At 40.2% G+C, this 13,491-nt stretch overlaps 1 protein-coding gene across 2 annotated transcripts in view; it reads left to right on the top strand.

Moving 5' to 3' along the window:
* The window catches only part of TAF1B (TATA-box binding protein associated factor, RNA polymerase I subunit B), a 68,189-nt gene that overhangs the window by 39,086 nt on the left and 15,612 nt on the right, over positions 1-13,491 (top strand). For both annotated transcript variants that reach the window (XM_044262094.1, XM_044262093.1), the window contains exon 9: positions 12,961-13,108. In XM_044262094.1, coding sequence (XP_044118029.1) covers positions 12,961-13,108 — 148 coding nt within the window. The remainder of the gene's footprint in view (positions 1-12,960; positions 13,109-13,491) is intronic.

Here is a 13,491-nt window from a genome sequence, read left to right as displayed (position 1 = left end):
CTAACCTATCCTTGCTGCTAAGGCATGTTCCCTCAGAAGGCTCTATCCAGTGCCCCCAGCATTATGCAATCTTTCCACTGCAGCTGGTGCCTTGTCTGAGCTCTGGGAATTGTTTAGATTCATTAGGAAAGAATCCAGTGATATTTTTTTCCTTGGCCTTAGGTTTTTCCTCATACAGCATGAATCAGTGCTCAGCCAGAGACCTGAGAGGACCTCTTTGCAGATCTCCAGAGTTCTCTCTGTGTATGGTTTTATCCTTGCAGTCCTCTGCCTGCAAAGTGTAGCCACCTCAGCTTTTAGGAGCTCCAATCTCTGTCTCCTCAGCTCAGCAAAACCACAGGGCTCCACTTCAGTCCCTGGCTCTGCACTGCACCTTGGAAACTGCCTCCAGGCAGTAAACTGGGCCATTTATTTCTCTTCTTTCAGGGATTCTAGTCCCATACTTCTGTTGTCCATTGCCTGAAACTATTATTTCATGGATTTTTCCACTTCTGTGTTTATGGTGGGAAGTCAGTTTCCATCATATTTAATCCTTGATGGGCAGAAATGGAAGCCTGCCAAATACTAATTTTTAGACATTTTGAAGTAGACTCAGTATTCAGATGTTTTTTTAGGGATGTGTTACCTTAAAAAATTCTTTCTTGAATGCCTAAATTATCTTACTGCTCATTCATTCTTGGATTAAAAAAAAAATTATAATCTCTATTAATGAATGTTATCACTAATCTGATCTTTAAAATTTTCTCCTGGCTGGACCATATTATTGGAAGGTCATGGTTATGGACTTTGTTTACACAAAATACTTGCCCTAGTGATAATATCTTTTGTTGACTATTTTAAGTTAATCTTGAGTGAGGGGACAGGGGTAAGATAGGGGAGTGATTTTTTCTAGAGATTTTGGTAGAAAGTATAAACATAAAAATAATATGAGATTATGTCTTGGTAACAATAACCATTGCACTTTTTGCCTTTTCTGCTTATATCTTGGAGAGTACCTTTTGAAATAAACTTTTCATTTTGGAATAATTTTAGATTTACAGAGAAGTGAAGTTACAAAAATAAAAATAGTACAAAGGACACCCGTATATCCTTAACCCAGATCAACTGCTGTTAACATTTTATCCCATTTGTTTTATCATTTGTGCTGTTCTCACTGTCTGTCTGTTGGTCTATCTGCGCAATTCTATTTCTGAATCATTGAGTGTAAGTTACATCAATCATGGCCCATTACCCCTAAATATTTTAGTGTGTATTTTCTAAGAATAGAGATATTCTCCTATATGACTACAATTTAGTTAACTTTTCATTTTTCTAAGAACTGAACTATACGATATGCCACAGTTTAGTTAACTTGTTCTTTATTGGTGGAGTTTTGTACTTGGTAATAAAAGGCTAAAGAAGGCAGCTAGGTAATGAAAAAAAAAAAAAGCAAACAGAACTAGAAGCCATCTAAATGTCTGTCAGCAGGAAAACAGATAAAATGGGACAGTCAGACGCTAATATATTAAACAGCTACAGCCACCGGCAACATGAATGAATCTAAAAGACATTCTATTGCGTGTAAAAGGCAAGACTCACAACACTGCACACAGTGTGATGCATTTGTATTCAGTTCAAAAGGAAGGTAAACTATTTATTTAGGTATGTTTATGCGTATGATAGTGTTAAAAAGTAAGTTTGTGATGAGCAAAATTCAGGTTCTACTTCTGGAGGGAGGAGGGCCAGGGGAGGGTAGGGAAGGGGAATGCCGGTAGATGCCGTGCTGTTGCCCACATTCTGGTTCTCAGTCAGGTAGTAGATTCATGGGTGTTCGCTTTATTATCACATGTCAAGATTACAAATATGTAACATGTGTTGTTTGCATTTTTCAAGATTTTAAAGGCAACTAGCGGATGTTGTCCAATAGAAATTTCTAAAACAGAAGTAGAAGGCAGTATATGGGGTGAGGATTTGTCTATGTCCTACATCCCCAGCTACTCTTTGAACCGTATTTAGTGCTTCTATTTTCTTATCCTTAAGACCTAATATAATTCTGTAAACATGGTAAGGATTCAGTCTCTGTTTATTGATTATCTTACTTCAAAATGATTTGAAAGAGCTAAAAAACAGTAAGTTTAAATAATTCATTTTCAGGAGATTCCAAATTGATCTATTGGGGGTTTTTTCCACCTAAGTGTAGGAAACTTTCAGATGATTTATTACATAAAATATGAGGAGGCCATTAAATAGTGCCATTTGATGGAAAAAATAAAAAAAAAATTCTACTAATATTTTAGCAATAAGTGTATAAGGGATATAACTTCGATACATAAGCAAGGACATTGGAAATGTGAGTTGTGGGGTATATCACTATCACTCATGAAAACCAGTGCGTGAAATAAATAATCTCCTTGGTTAATTTGTACTGTTCAGTATACTAAATATTCAGTATACTGTTCAATATACTAAATATATATTGTACAATATACTAACACCAATAATGAAATACCCTGGTCAGAAAATACATCGTATGAGGCTACATTGAGGATACTTCTTTTGGGAATCTCATACTTCATATTTGCTCTGTGAAACTGGTGATTTCACATGAATTGTCTGTGACTTAGTTGATCCTTGGCCAGTACCCCCAGAAGCAGGCATGCTCAGCCCAGGTCTCTCCTCACCTCTACTTCCCAGGAGAAGAGAGATGGGACCTAAGTTTTACATTCGCCAAAAGAAAACTGGGTAATGACAAAGGTCAGTCTGTGGCAAAAACAGTTACACAGCCCTCCCAGCATCAAATAGAAACTACTTGAGGGTCCTCTGCTTTTCTGGATAATAGCTTTTAATCTTTGTTAGTACAGGTATGTGAAATTTGAACATCAGGTGTGCTACAATCAGGAGAGTATTTGGAGAACAGACAAATCTTAAGAAGGGGACTCCAGTAGGTTCTTCCCAGCTCTCATCCTGGGCTCAAAACAAATTGTGATTCCCCATTTGGTTGGCAAGTCCTCATTTGTTATCAGTTCGTAAATTAGTATTTGTTCATAAGGTTTGTCTTTGTACAAGTTGACAGCATATTTCTAAAATAGTCTCATCCCCAGGACCAAGACCATATTTCACATAAGGTGTTCACCACAGACTTCCAGACTAGACTTTGAACATAAAAGTATTTTACGTTGCTACATGGTAGATTACAGCTATTAGGATAATTCCAGCAGACTAAAAATGCAAAGTGAACTGTTTTGTGAATCATGATAATGTGGAAATCATTCATCCTTCCTCCATAGGCAGTATATTACATGCTTTGTCATTACTTTTATTTCTTGTTAATTTTCCGTTGTCATGAAAAGTCTTGCTCTAAGTCTGGACCAACAGGTGCATGAAGCATTAGCTTTTTCTCAGCTGAATCTTTGCTTCAAAACAATCATAAGAATAAGTAAGGGTGAGGCACTGTACTTTTTTTTTTTTTAATAGCTAAGCAGGAAGTTCACCTCTGACAGGGTATTGTAATCAGGTTTATCACCAGAGCCTGCTGTTGTGTAACAGAAACTCTAGCTTGTCCTTACCTGTCTCAAGGCATTGCTTCATGAAGGAAAATAAACTCGCCGGAATATTTGTGAAATTCAATAAAATGCTTTCCCAAGCCCTTCGTTTTTAATGCATGCTACAAGAATTTATTATAGCTTTGTGGTCTTTTAAAAAACATACTAATTTGTGATTTCTAATAATTAAATGAATCTGTCTCACTCCAGGAGCCCTATGTATCATATTTGCTCTACCTTTTACACATCTTTGGCCATGTCTAGTGATAGTTCACATTCCGTCTCTCCTATCCCCTCCTTTTTTCAAGAAAAGGGGGAAAGGTTTGGGATGTCTTCACATACCGTTTATTTAGTTGACAGGCAGATTTTCTTCATTGTACGCTTTGCCTTTGCTCACAAAAGTGCATTCACTGTTCCACAGTATGTTGAAACTTTTCAATGGAAATGCCTTTTTGTTAACAAAGGAAGCATTTTCTTCCCTCCTTCCATGTCTTCGCTTTCTCCAGTAAGTCTTGGCTTCTTCAGCAGCTGTACCTCCAGCAGAAACGACAAAAGGTGCAATTGTTCTAGGCGATGGCGATGCAGATAATGCTAGTGGCATGTTTTGTGTGTGGGCTGCGGGGGACGGTCTTTCTGCTGTGTTTGGTTTTGTTTTGTTTTTGTTATTCTAGAAAGTTGAGCACACCTTAAAAACAAGCCACCACTCCCAAAAAGAGCTTTAAAGACCCTTAAACCTTTCTCCTGGGTGAGCACCTTTTTTCCTCCGTAAATTGTTCTGTTAGCGTCTAAGTGGGTCCCTCTGTTCCAATGACAACAAATCTGACAGAACGCACTTAAACCGGAATGGAACTCGGAACACAGGGTATTGGTGTGATTTGTTTTCTTTTCCAAGCAAACCATGAACACTCAAGTCTTCGTGCCTTTACCCTCCCTGCAGAGCAGAGCTCAGAAGAGGAGGTTGAGCTTGAGTGCGAGTTAAGTTTTAGTGTTTCCCACCATCTCCCTTTTCCGAGTTAGGATTCCATCTCCTGGTGGACAGGCTCTTCGTCTTACTTACTGACTTAATTTAAAGATAACTCCTCCTCCATTTTTCTCCCTCTGCCTCTTCTGCTGCTTTATTTATGACTTTTGTTTCTGGAGTATGGTGCTGATTCAAAGCATTGTTTACTTCTAGCAAAAAATCCATCCGTCTGGTGGAATAAGCTAAAAATGTCGTTTCTTTCAGGGACCATCTTTGTGGTCGCAGATCGCAGCTCAAACAAAAGCTGGGCCTGGACATGCTTGTGTCCCTGTCATAGATACTGCTCAGTCTGCTGGGGACTTACATGTATCTTTTCAGTATTGATTTACTTTCTGTTTGGATGTGTTAAACCCACAGAGCAGTTTCTACGTGGAGAATACGTCACATACATGCTATTCTGCTGGGCCCGGTGACAGTGTTTCTAAGTCCTCTCTAGAGGTGGGCATTTTGTCACCCCTCACTAGACTTAGCAAGAGGGGATAAGGAGGAGACTGGAAATTCGTTTGGAGCTGCGTCTCCAGTCTGTTGAATGTTGACCAGCAGCATTCTGATCTTCTCTCCGGAGGAGTAAAAAGAAAAGATGTAACGCTGGGCCGGCCCAGCCCACTGGGTGGCACTTTGCCAAGATGATTCACCCTGCCTCCGAGCGGTCTTACACCCTTTGTGAAACTAGGTCCCTGTCGTTGAAGGAGGGAAAAGACTGCCCCAGAGCTGTCACTTCCTCCTCAAGCACCTCCGAGTGAAGGCCTTGGAGGCTCCCAGCCGCACTCAGCACTCAGCTTTGTTCGCCGTCTCAGTCCGCGGGCCTTCTGCAGCGCGGGCTTCCTCAGAGTAGTGAGGTGGCGGGTGTAAATCTCCCCGAGGGAAACTGAGCTCAGTGTAGTGAGAACAGGTGTTCTCAGTTTCCCTCACTCCCACTCCTCCCAGAGTCACCGCTGCCAGACAGCATGAACAGAAACCGACCGATGTTTCCTTTTGTTTCTCTCCTCCCACGGTATTCTGACCACCGCTGGGAGTTGTGGGCGCGCTTCTCTTTTCACGCTCGTGGACTGAAGCCATCCAAGGCTCTCTGCTGGGCTGCAGGGAAAATGAGGATGGGAAGCCACTGCGTTTTATTGTATTATTTGTGGGGTGCCTGCATCAGAATATCCTGGAGAGCTTGTTGGAAGCACAGGTTCTTCAGCTGGATGTCAGAGATTGATTCATTCAGTCTGGAGTGGGATCTGGGGATGTGAATTTTAACGACTGTCTTGCAATGATTCTGATAAAGGTGGTGCTTTGGGCAGTACAGACTAGGCTTCCCTCTCTGCCGCTGCTTTCTTTTGTTCTTCCATCTTGTTGCACAAAAGATTCCAGGTAGAATGAGACACGTTAGATAACCAAAGGGCCAGTATCAAACCAAATGTCATTATACTTCACTACACCTGCAGAGTTTCAAACAGGATCCTGGTAGTCCTCTTATTCCACTTGAGTACACCAGACATTCCGCTCCCCAAGTGGAAATGCAGTACGAATCCCAGCAGCTTCGGTGAGCCCGTTCCTTGGGTGTGCCCCATACACGAATGCGGTTTCTAAGTCAAAATAAGGCTTTACTAACATACCCATTAAATGTTTACCATAATTACTATATGATGGTTACCCGTGCTTTAGAATCCTGTTGGAATTAGAGCCTGTTTCCCCTCTGGGCTGAGGACAACAGGACAGGAACAAAAAATGTTTCACTGTGGTCTTAACCGTAAAAGAGTGCTGTGTGACTGTGGCCCGGTCTCCTGCCCGAGGCTGCGCTCTGCCGCCCTACGGACTAGCCTGTCTCAGTTGGGAGCAGATAGCTATATGGGGAGGTTAGTCCATAGCCAAGCCCTGAGGGACAATTGGGCCATCATTTCAGTTGGGGTTGGGGGCAGAGGGTAGCATTCTGGGCTTTTTGATGTCCTCTGGGACAGAAATGGAATACAGTGGTCACATTCCGTTCTGACTCTTCCCTCATTTGAGGTGTCAAGAAGACAGTCCCTTTTGGTGTTGTACTAGCACCATTAAGTAATCATTTATGTATAAAGAGACCGGGAACAAGCGATTCTGCAGATACTGTGTTTTCTTTTTTGCTCAGTATATTTTGTCGTCTGGGAAAGGCAAACCCATACTTGAGTGTTACATGTCTAATAATTAGAATTACATAGACTCCATCTCCCTGATGTAAGGTTCTTTTGTTATAGTATTTTATAGATGACAAAGGCAGATATTAGCAAGTAGTTAGAGATTTTGAATGTTTGTAGTAGATTTTATATATGTTGATTTTTTTATAATGTTCTTTTTTTTTTATTATTTCTAATTATGACCTCTCTAATATGTTGTGGGGTTTTCCCCTCTATACAGATGTTATTTAGTTTCCTCTTTTATACTTTTTAAGAATTGTGGCAGGGGCGAGCAGGGGCACCTGGGTGGCTCAGTCGGTTAAGTGTCTGCCTTCGGCTCAGGTCGTGATCTCAGGGTCCTGGGATTGAGCCCTGCATGGGGATCCCTGCTCAGCGGAGAGCTGGCTGCTCCCTCTCCCTCTGCCTGTCTCTCTGCCTGCTTGTGCTCTTTCTGTCAAATAAATAAAATCTTTTTTAAAAAAGTCATTTAAAGAATGGTGGCAAAATATGCATAACATAAAACTTAACCACTTCAACCATTTTTAAGTATGCAGTTTGGCGAAATTAAGTCCATTCACATGGTTGTGCAACCACCACCACCGTCCATCTCCAGACCCTTTTCATCCTCACAAACTGAAACTGTCCCTGTGAAACCCCAGCTCCCCACTGCACCCTGCCCCCCGGCCCGAGGTCCGCCACTCTCCTTTCTGTCTCTGTGACCCTGACTCCATGTTAGTGAAATAACACCGTATTATGTCAGACTTATTTCACACAGGATAATGTCTTGAAGCTTTCTCCATGTTGTAGCGTGTCTCAGAAATGAAAATTTCTTTTTAAGGCTCAGTACTATCCCATTGTTTGTATATACTACATTTTGTTGATCTCTTCATCTGTGGACATTTGAGTTGTTTCCACCTTTGGCTGGAAACAAGAAGAACGCTGCTGTGGACATTAGTGTGCAAATAACTGTTGGAGGCCCTTCTTTCAGTTCTGGGCATCCGCACAGAAGCACAGTTGCTCTGTCATATGGTAATTCTTTGTGTAATTTTGATACTACTGTAATACGTTTTTGAATACTTATTTTAGAGTGATTAAAAGAAATGTAGAAAAAAGGAAATAAAAATCACCCACAATTCAATTACTCATGGATGCCATTAACACTTAACATTGGTATTTTTTATTTTCTCATTTAATGTACGTAAACATATTTGCCAAATCAGGCTTGAACGCTATATATACATTTCTTTCTTGCTTTTTTTAAACTCAGAATTGTACTATGAAATGTTGTCCTAAGTCGTAGAGCAGCCCATGGATAAGCTCTTTTCATGAAAGTTGTCCTAAGTCATAGAAACTATGAAAGTTGTCCTAAGTCATAGAGCAGCCTATGAAAATGCTTTCTAATAGCTGCTTAGTGCGTGTGCATGTGATGTGTATCTAACATAGATGGCCAATAATAAGGAAGTGATGGGTTCATAGAGGGGAATATTTTCCAGTTACTCAAAATTATCCTTTCAAAGGCTATCTCCTGACATTAGAAAATACTCACAAAATACAATGTTAGGTGAAAAGATAGGAGACAAAACCATGTACATCTAATTCAGTTTGTACAGTGGTTCTCAGACAGAGGGGAGCTTAGCCTAAGAGCGAGGTAGACTGTTAGATTTTAGTAGAGGAGTGACATACCAGACTTGCATTTTGAAATATCACTCTTGGTGGTAGCTTTAAAGTGGCAGAAGCTAGTGCTTTAAAGCAGGGAGCATTTGGGGGATACTTTTGGCTGGGAGTCCAGTCTGGAGGTTTAGAGCAGGAGGGTAGTTGTAGATGTGAGGAGAAACAGCAGCATTCCAGACCCGGCTTTGAGGCAAACAGTCCGGGTGCTTGTGGTGCGCGAGGAAACAGAGCGGCCAAGGATGATTCCTGAGTGTTGGGTTTTAGTGACGGGTTAAGGAACCTTGATGGAGGGATAAAATTGAGGGGTATGGGAGATGAAAAACTCAGTCTGGAACACGTACGTTTGGCACAGTGAGAAGGTGTTCCAGTGGCAGTGTCGAAGAGGCTGTCGAATTGAAATCCTAGTGTTGTAAATGTGGATATGCCCCAAAGGGCTGAGAGAAAAGTCCTCCGACATGCTAACAGTGGCCTTCTCTAAATTATGAGCAACTTTTATTGTCTTTATTATAGTATTTTATATTTCACAAATTTTCTGTAATCACGTAGTTTTATAATCAGATTACATTCATCATGGAATTATAGTAGTATAAAAAATTGCAGACAACTTATATGCATAACAATTATAGCAGATTGGTAAAAAATAAGTAGGATGATCTTGAAAACTCTGTAGCCACCTTTTATTTTTTTTTACTTTTTTTTAAAGATTTTTTTTTTATTTGTTTGAAAGAGAGAGCGATCACAAGTAGGCAGAGAGGCAGGCAGAGAGTGGGGGGAAACAGTCTCCCTGCTGAGCAGGGAGCCCTGTGCAGGGCTCGATCCCAGAACCCTGAGATCCTGACCTGAGCTGAAGGCAGAGGCTTAACCCACTGAGCCATGCAGGCACCCTGAAAACCCTGTAGCCACCTTTTAAAAGAAAAGATTTTCAGTATTCAAAAGGAATTCAAGGTATTCAAAATCAAGGTATTCAAAAAGGAAAAGTCTTTAAAAAAATGAAAATTTTATTTTATTTTTTTAGATTTTTTTTTTTTATTTATTTGACAGACAGAGATCACGAGTAGGCAGAGAGGCAGGCAGAGAGAGAGGAGGAAGCAGGCTCCCCGCTAAGCAGAGAGCCCGATGTGGGGCTCAATCTCAGGACCCTGGGATCATGACCTGAGCTGAAGGCAGAGGCTTTAACCCACTGAGCAACCCAGGAGCCCCAAAAATAAATGAAAATTTTAAAAGTGAAGTCTGCTGTACTAACTTGAGACTAGGAGAATCTAGAATCTATTGTAAACTATAATATAAATTGATAGACTTGCATAATATTTTATCCTCAGTTCATACATGAAAGAATCATAGCCTATTTGTCACAAGATTTTTAGTTTGACATACCAGCTTTTAGTGTGGACATTTGAAATATATTAAATCTTTGTAAGTTTACCAGATTCCTAGGGCCTTAACAATTATTAGTCATGAATTTATCATACATTAAATTGATTTTTTGAGGTGATTATTTTTCTAAGGGGATCATTCACTGCTCTCTAGTGTTTATTTTGTTTGCAGATAAAAGTGCTTAATTACATTTCCTACCTGCATTATTTGAAAGGATTAGAGTTGTCATAAATCTCGTCAGCAATGTTAAAATTATTTTAACTTGAAAAGATACTTCAAATCTTGTGCAAAATGAAGCCCGTTTGTGCACCACTCCATCCCAGCGTTCTAAATGAATTCATTTTGTAAAGAAAAAAGACCACTTCTTCCCAAAGTTCACTGAGAATTTATGTTTTTCTTTTTTCATTTTTTAAATTCACAGATTAGAATACAGTTTATAGTACTTTAGTGTACAAGTACAATCACTCTATATCAACACTTAAAAAAAGGTTATAAGGTAACACTGCTACTTCGGATTGACAGAAATTTACTTCGTAGCCTTCAGCTACGGTTAATCACATGTTAATAATACAGCATAAACCAAAGGCCTTTTTTCCTTTCTTTCTTTTTTTTTTTTTTTTTTTTTTTTTTTTTTTAGAGAGGGAGAGAGAGCGAGCACAGGCAGACAGAGTGGCAGGCAGAGGCAGAGGGAGAAGCAGGCTCCCTGACAAGCAAGGAGCCCGATGTGGGACTCGATCCCAGGACGCTGGGATCATGACCTGAGCCGAAGGCAGCTGCTTAACCAACTGAGCCACCCAGGCGTCCCAAGGCCTTTTTTTCTATTAAACTCAAAATAAATATAATACAAACGAGATTGTAGCTTCAGGCAAAGTAGAATCAAGCATAGTTATAATTTCTGGAAATTACCAGTATGATTATCTTTTATAATGCAAAGCATTTCCTTGTGCTTTACAATTGCATATGAGCTGAATTTACCAAAGTAAAATTTAACAGAGAAATATTTATTCCTTTAGTCAGCTCCCAGACACACTTGAACATTTAGAAGATGGACAAGGCATGATTTAACAGCAGCACTTTCACAAGCAGCTGGGCCAATTTAACTGACTATTAGCTCAAATTGGGGAACTTTTTACTTAGAATACAGAAGAACTTTCTAATGACTAAACCCATTAAAAGTGGAATAGGCTAACTTCGGGGAAGGTATTGAGTTCCTGTCCCTGGGCATTTGTAAAAAGGGCCAGACATCTGCCTGCTCGGGATTTGGTCAAGTTGGACCATAGACTTCGAAGGGCGTTTCCAGCTCTGAATGTGCCGGCTCGAGGATTCCTCCAGTGAGGCGATGTATGAAGTATTTCTGTCACACGAAGTGGTTTTCTAAACTGGTATTACCTTTCTTGCCACTTTTTGAGGTAAACTAGACATACAGAAAAGCGAACTGTCGCACATGTACACAGCTTGATGAATTTTCACAGCCCGAGCCAGTCGGAGAGGGAGAAACACCATGACCGTGACCCGCTCCCCTGAGCTCCAGCCGGCGCCCCTCCCGGCACTACTCCCCCCTCCTCAGTGCTCGTTTCTCACTCTGTGGACGCTTGGTGCTCGGTCGCTGAGTTTTGTACCGGGAGTTTTGTTTGTATACCGGGAATCATCCTCTTTTGCATCTGGCTTCTCTCTTCTAACGTGATGTTCTGAAGATCCATTCATGTCGTCGCAGGCAGAGCGTTCATTTCCGGGCCCGGAAGTGTTCCATTATGAGATTTGTCAACATTTACCTATCATTGATGGCGTTTGGGTAGTTTCCAGCTTGGGGCTTTTACAAATAGTGCCGTTAAGAACCGACGTGTCTTTCCGCGGACATCATGCACATTTCTGTTAGGGATATGTAGCTAGGGGTAGAATTGCCTTGCCACAGAATGTACACATAATCAACTTTAATACGGCCAACAGGTAGCCAAAATGTGTCTTCAGGCTCAATTTTAATAGGGTCCTACCATATGAGAAGTGTTAGTTTTTTCAAGACTCCATAAGCCATGTAAGAAAAAAAAAAGTCATACTTGAGGTACCTGATAACTCTATTTTATACTGTATTTTTGTATACCTTGTCTCTCTTTCTAGGTTATAAACTCCTTGACGGCATTGTTGGTTTTTTTCTTTTTTTAGAATATGTTTTTTTATTATTTTTTTTATTAATTTTTGTATAAACATATAATGTATTTTTATCCCCAGGGGCACAGGTCTGTGAATCACCAGGTTTACACATGAAGGCATTGTTTCATTCATCTTTACATTTCCCAAAGTCATTTCTATTGAGTGACTCTAAATTTAATATTTTTATGTGAATGGATGAAGAAATGAGAAAAAAATATGTAGTATTAATGTCTTTTTTTTTAAGATTTTATTTATTTGACAGAGAGACAGATGACAAGTAGGCAGAGAGGCAGGCAGAGAGAGAGAAGGAAGCAGACTCCCTGCTGAGCAGAGAGCCTGATGTGGGACTCGATCCCAGGACCCTGGAATCGTGACCTGAGCTGAAGACAGAGGCTTTAACCCACTGAGCTACCCAGGCACCCTGTAGTATTAATTTCAAGTATGTTTATGAACTGCAAAGCTAAAAAGAGCATACCACATAAACTACAGGGGTGATCTTCAAGTGAACAGAATAAATTTATTCATAGTAGGTAATAGATTTTCCTGGATTGTATAAAATTTTATATGTGGTTATATGGGAGAATATGAAGTTGAATTGTATATTTTCAACTATTAGACTTAAATTCTGGTGTTAGCTCCCACATAGAAGCTTGCGAATATTGTGAAACAGAGAGCTAAGTTTGTTAGACATGAACTTGAAGATAAATGAGACGGGTGTGGTGAGGGAGTGTGAGAGGGAAGTCGTGCCGTAGAGCACTCGTGAGGGCTCTGGAACTTCAGTTTAGGTCACAGCTTTGTCCCTTCCCCTGGTTCTTCTGTGACTGGCAAGAAGTAATGATTTCCCTCTCTCGTGGGGAAGGCCAGTAAGAGTTTTATGAGCCAAATGGAATTTTAGTGGCTTTTTAATTGAGCATTAGCACTGTTTTAAGCTGCTAAGTTAGGATATTAGGGATTTATGGGTGGTTTCCCCGTAATGCTTTTCTGCACATTCCAAATTTCATTCAGCAAATACATATTACTTTTAAAATTAGAAAATATTTTTAAAAATAATTTATGTTGCAAAAGTTGCTACCTTGATTATTTTTTATTTCAGTCTTGGCCTGCCTATGAGGATATCTATAAAAAAATGATTGAAATCGCCAAATTCTTAGATTTGCCACGTTTTCCAGACATAACTGAAGACTGCTATCTTCACCCAGATATCTTGTGTATGAAATACTTGATGGAAGTCAATCTCCCTGGTAAGTGTAGTATATGTGGTGAGGAAGCCTTTACAGACTTATAAAATGACAATGAACAAAAGAGAGAATTCCTCTCAGATCACGGATAGTTCGAGCCTCCTGACAGGGTCTATTTTAACATGAAGCTTAATTTCAGAATCCTTTCTTAAAATATTTGAGGCTATCTGGAAAGGTTAAAAGGACCTTGTTCAGAAATAAAGAATTCTGTTTTGACGTGAGGGATACGCTTGGTTTTTACAGTAAATTGGCTGAGTGCAGTGAAAGTTACAAATGGTCCAGGATGTGTTCTTAGCGAGCTGGATGCCCCCCTTCTGAAAAGAAGGCAGCGCTTGGTCGTTTGCAGGGTCATCATGAACTCTTTAAGGCGATGAAGCACGGAATGT

Source organism: Neovison vison, chromosome 8 (genome assembly GCF_020171115.1).
Source record: "Neovison vison isolate M4711 chromosome 8, ASM_NN_V1, whole genome shotgun sequence".
Classification (NCBI taxonomy): Eukaryota; Metazoa; Chordata; class Mammalia; order Carnivora; family Mustelidae; genus Neogale; species Neogale vison.
Note: the sequence above shows the minus strand (reverse complement) of the source record. Positions and strands in the feature narration are given on the sequence as shown.